This window comes from Pristiophorus japonicus, chromosome 5 (genome assembly GCF_044704955.1).
Source record: "Pristiophorus japonicus isolate sPriJap1 chromosome 5, sPriJap1.hap1, whole genome shotgun sequence".
Taxonomy (NCBI): Eukaryota; Metazoa; Chordata; class Chondrichthyes; family Pristiophoridae; genus Pristiophorus; species Pristiophorus japonicus.
The window spans coordinates 7,917,662-7,934,915 of NC_091981.1; the positions used below are offsets into that span (position 1 = coordinate 7,917,662).

The 17,254-nt window shown below is 50.3% G+C and overlaps 1 protein-coding gene across 1 annotated transcript in view; it reads left to right on the forward strand.

Annotated features, from left to right (window-relative positions):
• drosha (drosha ribonuclease III) overlaps nucleotides 1–17,254 on the forward strand; it is a 106,330-nt gene that overhangs the window by 42,484 nt on the left and 46,592 nt on the right. The window contains exons 15-17 of the mRNA XM_070879769.1: nucleotides 4,462–4,506; nucleotides 9,213–9,370; nucleotides 16,069–16,174. Coding sequence (XP_070735870.1) covers nucleotides 4,462–4,506; nucleotides 9,213–9,370; nucleotides 16,069–16,174 — 309 coding nt within the window. The remainder of the gene's footprint in view (nucleotides 1–4,461; nucleotides 4,507–9,212; nucleotides 9,371–16,068; nucleotides 16,175–17,254) is intronic.

Here is a 17,254-nt window from a genome sequence, read left to right on the forward strand (position 1 = left end):
GCCGGCCGACAAAGAGCTACCCAGCCTAATCCCACTTTCCAGCTCTCAGTCCGTAGCCCTGTAGGTTACGGCACTTCAGGTGCACATCCAAGTACTTTTTAAATGCGATGAGGGTTTCTGCCTCTACCACCCTTTCATAGAAACATAGAAATTAGGAGCAGGAGTAGGCCGTTTGGCCCTTCGAGCCTGCACCGCCATTCAATATGATCATGGCTGATCATGAAACTTCAGAACCCCATTCCTGCTTCTCTCCATACCCCTTGATCCCTTTAGCTGTAAGGGCCACATCTAACTCCCTTTTGAATATATCTAACTAACTGGCCTCAACAACTTTCTGTGGTAGAGAATTCCACAGGTTCACCACTCTCTGGGTGAAGAAGTTTCTCCTCATCCCGGTCCTAAATGGCTTACCCCTTATCCCTAGACTGTGACCCCTGGTTCTGGACTTCCCCAACATCGGGAACATTCGGGCTGTGAGTTCCAGACCCCCATCACCCTCGAGGTGAAGAAATTTCCCCTCGACTGCCCTCTAAACCGCCTGCCAATTAAATCTATGCCCCCTTGTTATTGGCCTCTCTATATTAAGGGAAACAGGTCCTTCCTATCCACTCTAGCTCGGCCCTTCATAATTTTATACACAATTATGTCTCCCCTCAGCCTCCTCTGTTCCAAAGAAAACAAACCCAGCCTATCCAATCTTTCCTTATAGCCAAAATTCTCCAGTCCCAGCAATTGTACACGGTCTATTGATTGTATACGGTTTAATTGGTGCAGGTGTTGTTGATTTTGGGGAGCTCCCCTCCCCCGCCCCCGGCCACAGAGAAATCGATCACTTTCTGAATCAATTGTTACTGTTCATAGCGAAATTTTGTTCAAATGCGTTCTCATCCGACGAGCAAATGGTGTTCGGAAGCAGTACTTTCCCTATAATCAGTGATTACTACCCTGCCTGTGTTGCTTCAAATGGCCCTCGCCTTTAATCCCCGACACGTGGCTGGTAAATCAGGGATGAGGTTACAGAGAGATCCGATGCATTAGTTGGCAGTGGCTTTCTGTGCAGTAGACTAATCCAGTTGTAGAAAGGGTTTATCTGAATGTCAGCTGAACTCATGGAACATTTGCCGTGATGCTCTGTTCAGTCTGCTTAGCCCTGTCTTTTTTAAAAAATTTATTCACGGAAAGCACTATTCATGTTCTTCATATTATTCGTAGAGAAGAGCAGGGGGAGTTATCCCTGGTATTCCGGGACCAATATTTACCCCATAACTAACATCCACTAAAACCGATTATTCGCTCATTATCACATTACTGTCTGTGGGAGCTTGCTGTGCGCAAATTGGCTGCCGCGTTTCCCACATTACAACAGTGACTACACCTCAAAACGTACTTCATTGGCTGTAAAGCGCTTTGAGATGTCCGGTGGGTGTGAAAGGTGCTATATAAATGCAAGTCTTTCTTCTTTCTGTCACTGCTCCGGACTCAACTGGAGTTTAAAAAAAATTCATTGACGGGATGTGGGCGTCGCTGGCAAGGCCGGCATTTATTGCCCATCCCTAATTGCCCCTTGAGAAGGTGGTGGTGAGCCGCCTTCTTGAACCGCTGCAGTCCGTGTGGTGAAGGTGCTCCCACAGTGCTGTTAGGGAGAGAGTTCCAGGATTGTGACCCAGCGACGATGAAGGAACGGCCGATATATTTCCAAGTCAGGATGGTGTGTGACTGGGAGGGGAACGTGGAGGTGGTGGTGTTCCCTTGCGCCTGCTGCCCTTGTCCTTCTAGGCGGTAGAAGTCGCGGGTTTGGGAGGTGCTGCCGAAGAGGCCTTGGCGGGTTGCTGCAGCTCGAATGACTGCCTTTTGGTTGACTGAGTTTGTCATCATTCTGGGTCTCTTTTTTTTTTTCTTCCTGTCGAATTTTGTCCCTAATCAGCACGCTTATTGCTTAATGGGTGAAGAGATGGTAGAGGAACTGAATTCCACAGAGCGAGAGTTTGAAATTCTTGGCTGTTGTTTATCGATTGTCGATAAAGTGGACTTCAACTTCAACCTGGATCTCGCATGCTTCAGCTAAGCTCAGGGCCGTGGAGTTGAACCGCCAAGAAAGGACCAGCGTGCGAGGAAGGACCAGCGTGCGAGGAAGGGCGAATTGGGTTGGGGCTATAAATAGAGCTGGAGCGCTGGGCCCTGGAACATGGTGGGCGAAGGTGCAGCGAATGAGGGTACCGGGCCCAGAAGAGCCGAGGGCCCAGGGGCAGCACGGGCCCAGCCCACACTGCGATATGTGCGCGCACTAGGCCCGTGCAGCAGAGCAGGTCTCCAGTCGTCCTGGTTAACCCTTGCCACTGGACCAAGATCTCGCTCTGTCAAGCCCGTGTGGTGGCTGGTGTGCAACGGTCACCCCACGTTAAAACAATCCACCCACAGGGCATCTTCCACCCTCTCAATTGGAGTTCAGGACTGGAACATCGGGTCCTTCATTGAAACATCTGTGAACTCCTGTGGAAGCAAGTCATCCTCGGTCGAGGGACCACCTATGATGATGATAAAGCAAATGTTTCTGAAGGACACAACAACAAATTATATAAAAGGAAGGTCTTATTTATGGGAAAGAAAAAACTTGTATTGTACTCCTCGTACCTCAGGCAGTTTCGCTTCTCCATTGGGAAGCTTGGCTATTTAGAGAGTTTTGGATTGCAGCTTTGTGCTCTTCCCCCACTCACACCAAACAAAGTCACTTAATCTTTGCTGCATTGTTCCACGACTGTGTCAGTTCATAGAACGACACAGCGCAGGAGGAGGCCATTTGGCCCATCGTGCCTGTGCCAGCTCTTTGAAAGAGCGATCCGATTAGTCCCACTCCCATAAGAAACAGGAGCAGGAGTAGGCCATATGGCCCCTCGAGCCTGCTCCGCCATTTAATACGATCATGGCTGATCTGATCATGGACTCAGGTCCAATTCCCTGCCCGCTCCCCATAACCCCTTATCCCCTTATCGGTTAAGAAACTGTCTATCTCCGCCTTGAATTTATTCAATGTCCCGGCTTCCACAGCTCTCTGAGGCAGCAAATTCCACAGATTTACAACGCTCAGAGAAGAAATTCCTCCTCATCTGTTTTAAATGGGCGGCCCCTTATTCTAAGAGCATGCCCTCTAGTTCTAGTCTCCCCCATCAGTGGAAACATCCTATCTGCATCCACCTTGTCAACCCCCTCATAATCTTATACATTTCGATAAGATCACCTCTCATTCTTCTGAACTCCAATGAGTAGAGGCCCAACCTACTCAACCTTTCCTCATGTCAACCCCCTCATCCCCGGAATCAACCTAGTGAACCTTCTCTGAACTGTCTCCAAAGCAAGTATATCCTTTCGTAAATATGGAAACCAAAACTGCACGCAATATTCCAGGTGTAGCCTCACCAATACCCTGTATAACTGCAGCAAGACTTCCCTGCTTTTATACTCCATCCCCTTTGCAATAAAGGCCAAGATTCCATTGGCCTTCCTGATCACTTGCTGTACCTGCATACTATCCTTTTGTGTTTCATGTACAAGTACCCCCAGGTCCCGCTGTACTGCGGCACTTTGTAATCTTTCTCCATTTAAATAATAACTTGCTCTTTAATTTTTTTTTGCCAAAGTGCATGACCTCACACTTTCCGACATTATACTCCATCTGCCAAATTTTTGCCCACTCACTTGGCCTGTCTAGGTCCTTTTGCAGATTTTGTGTGTCCTCCTCACACATTGCTTTTCCTCCCATCTTTGTATCGTCAGCAAACTTGGCTACGTTACACTCAGTCCTCCTTCCCCCCCCCCCTGCTCTTTGCTCTTTCCCCGCAGCCCTGTAAAATGTTCCCCTCCGATTCCCTCTTTGAAAGTAGTTATTAAATCTGCTGCTTAATTTTTTTTCCCCTCAAGTCGCCTCTGGTTCTTTTGACGATCTCCTGCCTTGATCGGGCAGTGGACACCGATTTCAATCGCCGCCTTCAAAGGGGAATGGGATAAATACTCGGAAGGAGAAGAAAATTCCAGGGCCTATGGGGAAAGAGCGGAGGGGCGGGCGTGGGACTGGGATTGCTCTTCGAGAGAGCCGGTGCAGACTCGATGGGCCGAATGGCCTCTTGCGCTGAACTATTCTATGAAACTCAATGCAAGCTCTGAACTCGGGCAAAGCATTGAGTAAGTTGCCGTTATTTTTCATTGAGGCAGAGTTTGAATGGTTACTCCGTTCCAATCATTTTGAACTGGTATATTGACTTCCTCCGATAATAAACGTGCTGTAGGTTAATTGCTTCTGGTTTTATTTCACATTTCATAAAACAGTTTTCTTTCTGCAACGATATTGAATTTTCAATAGAGTGTCGACATTAAAAATGGTGCTGTGACCTACTCATGATGCTGTGTTTATATAGCAATGTAATCCATCCCCATGAATACTGACAATACCTTGTCTGTCTCTCACAGGATCTACGCGAAGTCTGGTTGAATTATCCACTTCATCCTTTGCAAGTAAGAGCCCGTTCCCATCATGCTTTACTTCGCAGCCTGCTTATCAGGGCTGGACGATCGACCTGTTTATATTTTGCCACTAACCGATATTTGATGTATATACTGCTGTGCAGTTTTGTGCAATGACTTCTGCTTCATTTACTATTCTGTTCCGCAAAATAGAGTTGATCCAAAACTCGCACCGAGTCCCGCTCACCCAATCACTCCCTGTGCTCGCTGACCCGTGTCGTAACTCGCACCGAGTCCCGCTCACCCAATCACTCCCTGTGCTCGCTGCCCCGTGTCCTAACTCGCACCGAGTCCCGCTCACCCATCACCCCCTGTGCTCGCTGACCCGTGTCCTAACTCGCACCGAGCCCCGCTCACCCATCACCCCCTGTGCTCGCTGACCGACATTGGCTCCCGTTAAACAACGCCTCGATTTTAAAATTCTCATCCTTATTTTCAAATCCCTCCATTGCCCTCGCCCCTCCCTATCTCTGTAATCTCCTCCAACCCCACAACCCCCCGAGATACCTGCGTCCTCTAATTCTGCCCTCCTGAACATCCCTGATTATAATCGCTCCACCATCGGTGGCCGTGCCTTCTGTTGCCTGGGCCCCAAGCTCTGGAACTCCCTCCCTAAACCTCTCCGCCTCTCTACCTCCCTTTCCCCCTTCAAGACGCTCCTTAATACGTAACTCTTTGACCATGGATGGGGGGGGGGGGGGGGGGGCGGAGGGGGGTGCTATGATGCTCTCGGTCCAGGGCCAGTGTACAGTGAAAGCTACTGACCGGGACGTGAACATTTCTGGTTTACATTCTTACAAGAAAAGTACCGACATTCTTTTTGAAATGTTGTGTTTGTTTTAGCCGTGCCAGCTGTGGCTCAGTGGGCAGCACCCTCGCCTCTGAGTCAGAAGGTTGTGGGTTCAAGTCCCACTCCAGGGACTCGAGCACAAAAATCTAGGCTGACACTCCCAGTGCAGTACTGAGGGAGTGTCGCACTGTCGGAGGGGCAGTACTGAGGGAGTGCTGCGCTGTCGGAGGGGCAGTACTGAGGGAGTGTCGCGCTGTCGGAGGGGCAGTACTGAGGGAGTGTCGCACTGTCGGAGGGGCAGTACTGAGGGAGTGTCGCGCTGTCGGAGGGGCAGTACTGAGGGAGTGTCGCACTGTCGGAGGGGCAGTACTGAGGGAGTGTCGCGCTGTCGGAGGGGCAGTACTGAGGGAGTGCTGCACTGTCAGAGGTGCCACCTTTTAGATGAGACGTTAAACCGAGGCCCCGTCTGCTCTCTCAGGTGGACATAAAAGATCCCACGGCACTATTTGGAAGAAGAGCAAGGGGAGTTATCCCTGGTGTCCTGGGGCCAATATTTATCCCTCAATCAACATCACTAAAACAGATTATCTGGTCATTATCACAATGCTGTTTGTGGGAGCTTGCTGTGCGCAAATTGGCTGCCGCGTTTCCCACATTACAACAGTGACTGCACTCCAACATTACTTCATTGGCTGTAACACGCATGGGACGTCTTGAGGTCCTGAAAGGCGCTATATAAATGCAAGTCTTTATTTCCTTCTATTTTGCACAGTGACATTTTCCATTATATTACTTTTTGGCTTTCTCATCTTTTAACTTCTCCGTTTTGTCCATTTACATAAGAAATAGGAGCAGGAGTAGGCCATACGGCCCCTCGAGCCTGCTCCGCCAGTCAATAAGATCATGGCTGATCCGATCATGGACTCAGCTCCACTTCCCCGCCCGCTCCCCATAACCCTTTACTCTCTTATTGCTTAAAAAAAAAAATCTGTCTATCTCCGCCTTAAATATATTCAATGACCCAGCCTCCACAGCTCTCTGGGGCAGAGAATTCCACAGATTTACAACCCTCCGAGAGAAGAAATTCCTCCTCATCTCCATTCAAATGGGCGACCCCTTATTCTGAAACTATGCCCCCCCCCCCTCCCCCCCACAGTTCGAGATTTCCCCCCCGAGGGGAAACATCCTCTCTGCATCTACCTTGCCAAGCCCCCCCCCACCTCAGTGTCTTATATTTCCCCTTTTCTTTTGCTGCCTGAGTCCTTTCTGGTTCTTTGCGCTCTTGTATTTTTTGGACCTGATCAGAATCGCCCTTTGGGAGGTGATTGTCTGCAGCTCCACGAGCAGGCCTGATTCTTGCCTGTCACTGAACAAGCAGAAGCCGTCACTTCAGCTGCAACACTGCAGGTTGCAGGAGCGGCCCGCAGGCCACTGAGTGGTGCTGTTCAGCGACGGAGAAAATGCACTGTCCCCTCTCACCACTCTATTACACGGTGCGAGTCTCGTCTGGATAATCCACTCGCATAACCCTCTTAGTCTTCAAAGGAAAGCTTCCTGTAGGTCACGACCAAAAAGGGGGCTCTTGAACTAATGAGATTTTTTTTTTGATTTCCCCCGACAACAAAAGACTCCTGAGGCCACTCAGTTGAAGAAAACAGTCCCGGTTTTAAGTACATCCCGCAGTCCGTGTTTGCGCAAAGTATTGTACAGGCGCGACATGCTGAGAGAGGAGTTAGCAAAGCATATGGGATCCTGGGCTTCATAAATAGAGACATTGGCCCAGAAATCCCGGCCTCACTGGGTCGGTACGGGCATGGGCGTGGTGTGTACGGGGCGTGTACGCGGCGCGTACGGGGTGTGTACAGGGTGAGTATGGGGTGAGTACGCAATGCGTATGGAGCGTGTACGGGGTGAGTACAGGGTGAGTACGTAGTGCGTACGGGGTGTGTACGGACCCTGGGAGGGGCATCGCGAAAGCCGGTTTTCAGCGCACAATGCTCACTGCCCCGTGTCCTAACTTGCACCGAGTCCCGCTCACCCATCACCCCCTGTGCTCGCTGCCCCGTGTCCTAACTCGCACCAAGTCCCGCTCACCCATCACCCCCTGTGCTCGCTGACCTACATTGGCTCCCGGTTAAGCAACGCCTCAATTTCAAAATTTTCATCCTTATTTATAAATCCCTCCATGGCCCTCGCCCCTCCCTATCTCTGTAATCTCCTCCAGTCTCACAACCCCCCGAGATATCTGCCCCCCTCTACTTCTGCCCTCTTGACCATCCCTGATTATAATCGCTCCACCATCGGTGGCCGTACCTTCTGTTGCCTGGGCCCCAAGCTCTGGAACTCCCTCCCTAAACCTCTCCGCCTCTCTACCTCTCTTTCCTCCTTTAAGACGCTCCTTAAAACCGACCTCTTTGACCCAGCTTTTGGTCACCTGAGCTAATTTCTACTTATACGGCTTGGTGTCAAAGCTTTGTCGCATAATACTCCTGTGAAGCGCTTTGGGACGTTTCACTACGTTACACAGCAGCCAACCTGCGCACAGCAAGCTCCCACTAACAAGCAATGTGATGACGACAGATAATCTGTTTTGGTGATGTTAATTAAGGGGTAAATATTGGCCAGGGATAAACTCACCTGTTCTTCTTTTGAAATAGTGCCATGGGATCTTTTACATCCACCTGAGAGAGCAAACAGGGTCTCGGTTTAACGTCTCATCCGAAAGGCGACACCTCCGACAGTGTGGCACTCCCTCAGTACTGTCCCTCCGACAGTGTGGCACTCCCTCAGTACTGCACTGGGAGTGTCAGCCTAGATTTGTTCCGGAGGGGCAATACTGAGGGAACGCCGCACTGTCGGAGGGGCAGTACTGAGGGAGCGCCGCACTGTCGGAGGGGCAGTACTGAGGGAGCGCCGCACTGTCGGAGGGGCAGTACTGAGGGAGCGCCGCACTGTCGGAGGGGCAGTACTGAGGGAGCGCCGCACTGTCGGAGGGGCAGTACTGAGGGAGCGCCGCACTGTCGGAGGGGCAGTACTGAGGGAGCGTCGCACTGTCAGCGGGGCAGTACTGAGGGAGCGCCGCACTGTCGGAGGGGCAGTACTGAGGGAGCGCCGCACTGTCGGAGGGGCAGTACTGAGGGAGCGCCGCACTGTCGGAGGGGCAGTATTGAGGGAGCGTCGCAATGTCGGAGGGGCAGTACTGAGGGAGTGCCGCACTGTCGGAGGGGCAGTACTGAGGGAGTGCCGCACTGTCGGAGGGGCAGTACTGAGGGAGCGCCGCACTGTCGGAGGGGCAGTACTGAGGGAGCGCCGCACTGTCGGAGGGGCAGTATTGAGGGAGCGTCGCAATGTCGGAGGGGCAGTACTGAGGGAGTGCCGCACTGTCGGAGGGGCAGTACTGAGGGAGTGCCGCACTGTCGGAGGGTCAGTACTGAGGGAGTGCCGCACTGTCGGAGGGGCAGTACTGAGGGAGCGCTGCACTGTCGGAGATGCCTTCTTTCGGATGAGACGTTAAACCGAAGTCATGTCTGTTCTCTCAGGTGGATGTAAAAGATCCCATGGCACTATTTTGAAGAAGAGCAGGGGGAGTTCTCCCCGGTGTCCTGGGGCCAATATTTATCCCTCAATCAACATCACTAAAACAGATTATCTGGGTCATTATCACATTGCTGTGTGTGGGAGCTTGCTGTGTGCAAATTGGCTGCCGCATTTCTCACATTACAACAGTGACTACACTTCAAAAAGTACTTCATTGGCTGTAAAGCGCTTCGCAACGTCTGGTGGACGTGAAAGGCGCTATAGAAATGAAAGTGTTTATTTATAAATAGATATGGAATTAGATCAGTTCTGTGGGGTTATGAAACAAAAATGAGATTGAAAGAATTAATATCTTGCCCCTTGCACTCAGCTCCAGGAATCAAACACAGATCGGCCCCTCATCGACACATCTCCCGTTCTCAAGAAGCTGACTGACTTTGAAGAAACAATTGGCGTGAATTTTATCCACATCCGTCTCTTGGCTCGAGCGTTCACCCTGCGTACAGTGGGCTTCAATCATCTCACTCTGTGAGTCCCGTCAATTCTCCACATTAAGTGCAATATATATTAAGTGATGGATCTTAAACCGGCTTAAGCTGCTGTATTTCCTCGCCCTGTATGCTTGTTTTCAGCTGAAGTGAGGTTTTTGCCGTGAGGCTTATCTCGGCTCAGCTTACTGCCAAAAATAATCCCTCAGCAATATTGTTCTTCATTTCAGTGCCCTTCACATTCCAGGATAGAAAACCAGCTTGCCTGGTTCTGGAAACATAGTGTGTGCCCAACACCCCACGCACGGGCACACACCTCCCCACCCACACACACGCCCGCACCCTCACATTCACAACCGCGCACCCTCACACACACTCGCCCTCAAGCACACACCACCCCGCACACACACACACGGGCACACTCACACAAACCGTCACACACAAGCCCACACCCTCACTCTCACACTCACACAGGCGCGCACACTCTCGCGCACGCACGCACACTCTCATACACACTCACACACATACACACCCTCTCACCCCCTCACACGCACACCCCCTCACACGCACACCCTCACACACGCACACCCTCACACACGCACACCCTCACACACGCACACCCTCACACACGCACACCCTCACACACGCACACACGCACACCCTCACACATGCACACACACACACACGTACACCCTCACACACACACACTCACGTACAACCCCACACACGTGTACACCCTCGCACACACACTCACAGCAGCCCCTCGAAGCGAGGATGACTTGCTTCCACGTAAAAAAGTTCACAGGTATTTCAATGAAGGACCTAATATTCCAGATCCCGAACTACATCCTGAAGGGTGGAAGATGCCTGTGCGTGGATTTTTTTAACGCGGGGTGACCCGTTGCACACCAGCCACCACACGGGGCTTGACAGAGCGAGGTCTTGGTCCAGTGGCAAGGGTTAACCAGGACGACTGGAGACCAGCTCTGCTGCACGGACCTAGTGTGGGCTGGCCCAGGTGTGCCCCTGGGCCCTCGCCTCTCCTGGGCCCCGATCACGTCTCTCTACAATCTCTCGCCGCTCCTGCTGTACCTGCCTGCGCTCCATTCAGCGACCTGGACCTTGATGACGTCACTCTTCGCCGCTGTAGCCCTCCTGCACCAGCTCGCGCTGCACCTTGCCGTGGTACACCGTCTCGCTGTCCAGGGGCCGCTCGCCGCTCCTATTAAGGCCCCGACCTGCCGCTGATGGTCACTCGCAGGTTGGGGCTGCCACGCTGCCTGGATAGAGTAGACAGGAAGGGACCGAGTTCCCTTAGCAGAGGGGTCACTAACCAAGGGGCATAGATTTAAAGTAATTGGTAAAAGGATTAGACGGGAAATGAAGAAACTTCTTTTCACCCAGAGGGTGGTGGGGGTCTGGAACTCACTGCCTGAAAGGGTGGTAGAGGCAGAAACCCTCACCACATTTAAAAAGTACTTGGATGTGCACCTGAAGTGTCGTAACCTACAGGGCTACGGACCGAGAGCTGGAAAGCGGGATTAGGCTAGGTAGCTCTTTGTCGGCCAGCGTGGACACCATGGGCCGAATGGCCTCCTTCCGTGTCGTAATCTTTCCTATCGTTCTATGAACTCCAGCCATGTTGCTATATCTCAGCCCAGGGGCATTAAACAATAAGTAAATGCAAGAGTTGCTGTATGCATATTTATTTGGGAAAATCAATGTCGTTTATGGTGCGGATCCATCAGAAAGCATATTTTCCATTTCTCAGTAATTTTGTTGAAATAGTAATAAATCATTTCGGGCTGCGATGTGTAACAGCGATGATGAATGCTGAGTGTTTATTCTGCTGCCAAATAGTCTTAATCGTGTCAGAATGAAGTCCAAACATTCTCTGCCCTGTACTTAACTGGACCAGTCACATAAATACTGTGGCCACAAGAGCGGGTCAGAGGCTGGGTATTCTGCGACGAGTATCTCACCTCCTGACTCCCCAAAGCCTTTCCACCATCTACAAGGCACAAGTCAGGAGTGTGATGGAACACTCTCCACTTGCCTGGATGAGTTGCAGCTCCAACAACACTCGAGAAGCTCGACACCATCCAGGACAAAGCAGCCGCTTGATTGGCCCCCCATCCACCACCTTCAACATTCACTCCCTCCACCACCGGCGCCCCCTGGCTGCAGTGTGTACCATCTACAAGATGCACTGCAGCAACTGGCCAAGGCTTCTTCGGCAGCACCTCCCAAACCCGCGACCTCTACCACCTAGAAGGACAAGGGCAGCAGGCGCAGGGGAACACCACCACCTCCACGTTCCCCTCTGAGTCACACACCATCCTGACTTGGAAATATATCGGCCGTTCCTTCATCGTCGCTGGGTCACAATCCTGGAACTCCCTCCCTAACAGCACTGTGGGAGCACCTTCACCACACGGGACTGCAGCAGTTCAAGAAGGCGGCTCACCACCACCTTCTCAAGGGGCAATAAATACCGGCCTTGCCAGCGACGCCCACATCCACGAATTACTGTTTTTTAAAAAAAAATGTGGTGACAGTTAGGTATTGTACACAACATAAAAAGTTTCTGTGAGAATTGTGGTTTGATACATTTAACAAGAGAGAATTGGAAAATGTCCCACCTTCTCGTTTGAAGGGCGCGAGTTAGATGGCCAGCTTCAGTTGACGTTTGACGTCAGTAACTGTCACTAGTTTTCAACCAAAGATAGAGCTGTCTCGTTTGAGAACACTGTCCACCAGTCTCCCAAAAAGCACACCTCATCTCTGACAATGTGAAGTAGTTTGGACAGCAGTGAATGCAGTTAACGGTCTCGTCCTACACCGGGGCCAAGTCTGCAAGTTGGTTTTGAAAGAAGATAGTTGGTGGGGTGGGGGGAGAATTTGAGGGGAAAAATCTGTATAAAACACTGGCTAGGCCACAGCTAGAGTACTGCGTGCAGTTCTGGTCACCACATTACAGGAAAAGATGTGATTGCACTGGAGAGGGTACAAAAGAGATTTAGGAGGATGTTGCCAGGACTGGAGAATTTTAGCGATAGGAAAGATTGGATAGCCTGGGGTTGTTTTCTTTAGAACAGAGAAGGCTGAGGGGAGACCTTATTGAGGTGTATAAAATTACGAGGGGCCTGGATAGAGTGGATAGGAAGGACCTATTTCCCTTAGCAGAGGGGTCAATAACCAGCGGGCATAGATTTAAAGTAATTGGTAGGAGGTTTAGAGGGGGTTTGAGGGGAAATTTCTTCACCCAGAGGGTGGTGGGGGTCTGGAACTCACTGCCTGAAAGGGTGGTAGAGGCAGAAACCTTCACCACATTTAAAAAGTACTTGGCTGTGCACCTGAAGTGCCGTAACCTGCAGGGCTACGGACCGAGAGCTGGAAAGTGGGATTAGGCTGGGTAGCTCTTGATTGGCCGGCGCAGACACGATGGGCTGAAATGGCCTCCTTCCGTGCTGTAAACATCTCTGATTGTATAAACCCATCCGTGATGACCAACGCACCAAGTGGATCCCTAATACGGAACTGTAAATGTGCCTTTACTTTTTAAAACTCAACTTCTGGTCTGGAATGTGAAACTCGAGCATCATCTGCTCTGGCCCTCACCTTTGACCCTAAAGGATTGACTTCGAAGCAACTCAACCTAAAATTCTTAAGGGTTTTGACGGGGTAGATGTTGAGAGGCTGGAGAGTCGAGACCCAGCGGTCACAGTCTCAGGAAGGGGGTTGGCCATTTAGAACCATTGAGGAAATTTAAATCACTCGGAGGGTTGAAAATCTCTACCCCAAAGGGCCGCGGATGCTGAAATCTCTTCAACTCCCCTCTAATCCTTTTACCAATTACTTTAAACCTATGGCCTCTCTGTTGACCTCTCTGCTAAGGGAAATAGGTCCTTCCTATCCACTCTATCTCGGCTCTTCTTCATTTTATACACCTCAATTAAATCTCCCTCGGCCTCCTCTGTTCCAAATCATTGGCCTGCTGACCTATGGGAACCCATGTCCTTCACTGGGAATACACAACAAGTCTGTCGGCATCTGAAGAAAGAAACGTTCCATTAATATTTCTGAGATGTACCCTGAGTCGTTGAGTATATTTAAGGCTGAGATCGATAGATTTTTGGACTCTGGGGGAATCGAGGGATTTGGGGATCGGGCGGGAAAGTGGAGTTGAGGTCGAAGATCAGCCGTGATCTTATTGAATGGCGGAGCAGGCTCGAGGGGCCGAATGGCCGACTCCTGCTCCTAATTCTTCTGTTGTAAAAAGTTCGTGCTGTGTTGAAGCTTTCTGTACTGGCAGTCGTGTGTCCAGCTTCTGTGCTGTGTTTGTGGTCAATATGTTACATAAGAACATAAGAAATAGGAACAGGAGTAGGCCATTTGGCTGATCCAATCATGGACTCAGCTCCACTTCCCCGCCCGCTCCCCATAACCCTTTACTCCTTTATCGCTCAAAAATCTGTCTATCTCCATCTTAAATTTATTCAATGACCCAGCCTCCACAGCTCTCTGGGGCAGAGAATTCCACAGATTTACAACCCTCTGAGAGAAGAAATTCCTCCTCATCTCCGTTTTAAATGGGCGGCCACTTATTCTGAGACGATGGGGTCAATGTTCCTCAGTGAATTGCGCCGTTTCTTTTTGGAGCAGGCTGCTCATTTTGGCCTAAGTTGAAAAATCCCAGTTTCCCCGATCAATTTGCACCAGTGTAACTCAGTTAGTTACGATTGTTTTTTAGGTCAGTTTTTTTTTTCAGCCAAAGGGGGCGTGACCTGCCACCCGCGCCAATTCTGGCCATTTCGGGAAGTTTGGCCAGCTGAGAGTTACTCCAGTTCTGATTTAGGCCAGCGTATGTGGCCTCTCTGGAAAAAGCCTTCTGGAGAGTTAAGGAAATTGGCGTAGCAACTTAACTCCAACCCCACCCACGGGAAGAGAGAGAGAGAGATCTTTTTGGTGCAGATCAAGGATCCAGCCCCAAAACTAAAGGTCGGGTTACGCCATGCCGAAAGAAAGCCAACCTTAGACCCCCCCCGCCAAAAAATCGGGCGTAACTCTTCAAGTACGGCAAAAAAAAATGCTCTGGGGAAAATTGAGCCCGATATCCCCTAGTTTTAGTCTCCCCTATGAGTGGAAACATCCTCTCTGCATCCACCTTGTCGAGCCCCCTCATTATCTTACATGTTTCGATAAGATCACCTCTCATTCTTCTGAACTCGTGTTGTATTAGTGCATTGCTGTGTTGTAAGCAGTCAGCCCGCCCTGATTTTCTCTCTCAGATAATGATGGAGACAATTATTATTCAAGCTTTTGTAGTGTTTACTTTCTGTTGTTTCAGAACCTTTTTGAAGGATTCTGTTAAAGTGTTATTCCTCTTGGTACATGTGGAGGAGTCCACAGGCAAAACCCCCATGAGTTACTGTCAGCTTTCTGTGGTCCTTTGATAAAAATCTGTGGTATAACAATTTTTTTTTTTTTAAGATTCTCCCGCATAATTTTGTTGTTTAGAAGTTAGCACTACTGCGTAAACCCTTCAAAGACAGTGAATCCTAGATGTTGGCAGTAAAACCGTTGGAGGTGCTTGCTAATCTCTCTGCTCTCGCCACTTGCCAGGACTGTTGAAGGTAATCTCTTTCAGTGATGTTGGTCGAGGGATAAATATTGGCCTCAGGACACCGGGGATAACTCCCCTTCGAAACAGTGGTTGTGGGATCTTTTACGTCCACCTGAGAGAGCAGATGAGGCCTCGGTTTAATGTCTCCTCCGACTGTGCAGCACTCCCTCAGCACTGCACTGGAAGTGTCGGTCGAGGGGCTGAATTTTTGGTTGTTGCCGATATCGGTAGTTTTACACCAAAGTTACCGTTTTTTTGCTGTGCTACCGTTTTTCGGCTAGGCGTCGGTAAAGTTGGCGATGCACGAGGATTCGCGGCGCAAACTGCGAGTTTCGGCAACTTTAGTCCGGGGCTGGTAGGCGCTGCGAGAGAGGCCTTGGGAGGGCGCGGGGGGGGGGAAAACAACAAAACAAAATTGCAAAAATACATTCAAAAAAACCCTAAATCGGCAAAACATAATTTAAAAAGTTTAAAAACTTTTAACTTACCGATTTTGCCGGCCTTCATACTTACCGCTGCTGACAGGGCAGCACCGACAGGTTTGACCCGTGTCGGTGTTCTGGGCGTGGCGGAGAGAGCCGAAAGTACGACGGTAACGCAATCCGCGGCGTTTCACGTCGGCGCGCCCCTTCCCCGGCGGTACGTGGCAGCTCCGCCGGCAAAAGGGTGCCGGGAAATCCCGCCGACCGCGATCGCGCGCAAAGCGCGGCAAAAGCTTGGTCGCAAAGTCGCCGAAAATTCAGCCCGAGTCCAAATTTCATGGTCAAGTCCCTGGAATGGGACTTGGAACCCACAACCTTCTGACTCCGAGGCGAGAGGTTGAACCCACTGGCTGACACTGCTGGGATAAGTGTAGCAAATTGAGCATTGCAGAACGATTCAAAAATATGCTTTATGGGTATGATCGGGCCGGCGGGGGCCGCGGGGGGGGATGTACAGAAGAGACGTCCAGCGGTTGTGACGTTAGTGCACAACACGCAGTTTTAATCTTGGCCACAACGCTGGTTGGTTTGGGTAATTACAGAGACCCAACACAACTTGAGTGCTTTTCAATTTAATTTGCTGCTGGCTTCACTCTCATTGATTGTAACGTATTGATCTGATTCTTGCAGGGGCCACAACCAGCGGATGGAATTCCTCGGTGACTCTATAATGCAGTTGGTTGCCACGGAGTACTTATTCGTACACTTCCCGGACCACCACGAGGGCCACTTAACGGTGAGACGCACACCAGTCACTGTCGGTTAAATGAATACCTTATTTAAGCGCTGGGCAATGTAAAAGGACTGTTCTTAATGTGCTCAACAGAAAATCAGCTCCTCTTTATACAGTGCAACCTCCGTGCTATTATAGAATCACGGAACGGGTACAGCACAGAAGGAGGCCATTCGGCCCGTCGAGCCCGTGCCGACTCTCTGCAAGAGCACCTCAGCCAGTCCCACTCCCCCCCCCCGCCCTTTCCCCGTAGCCCCGCACATTTATTTCCTTAGGGTACTTATCCAACTCCCTTTTGAAAGCCACGATTGAGTCTGCCTCCACCGCCCTCTCAGGCAGCGCATTCCAGATCCTAACCACTCGCTGCGGAAAAACGTTTTTCCTCATGTCGCCTTTGGTTCTTCTGCCAATCGCCTTAAATCTGTGTCCTCTGGTTCCTGACTCTTCCGCCAATGGGAACAGTTTCTCTCGATCTATCTACTCTGTCCAGACCCCTCGTGACATTGGACACCTCGATTAAATCTCCTCTCAAACTCAAACGAGGACGCCACCTTCTGCAGCATTTAAATATCAATATTCTTCAGTAATAGGTTAATTCTCTTCTCTTTATCCTGCTACCGTCACCAGGAGGTCGATTTAACGACTGGTTCGGTGAGATGACATTAATTGTGATCTCTGTGCTAAGATCACCGAACCGGGTGGTACGCGAGAAAACTTTATTGTAAAAGGTGTTCTTAAAAATCATACATCTGAGCGCACTTCCTGTTAACCAGAACCTTACTTCCTGTTGCAATGTTTTTGTCACACTTTTAGTATCAAATTTATTCTATTATTAATTCCCATGTCTACCTTTATAATGGAAACTTCATATTACAACTTGTCACGCTGGTATTATGCCCTCCATCCAGTGGTGGCACTGTGGTATATCCAAGTCCCAGCCCCCTCACCCTGCAAAACTCCTAGGTTCCAAACAGTTCTATTTTCTCTGCTTCTGAGTATATTCAAGGCTTAGACAGATAGAAACATTAGGTGCAGGAGTAGGCCAGTGTATGTTTTGTTGCGACCTCTGACTCCCGGCACCAT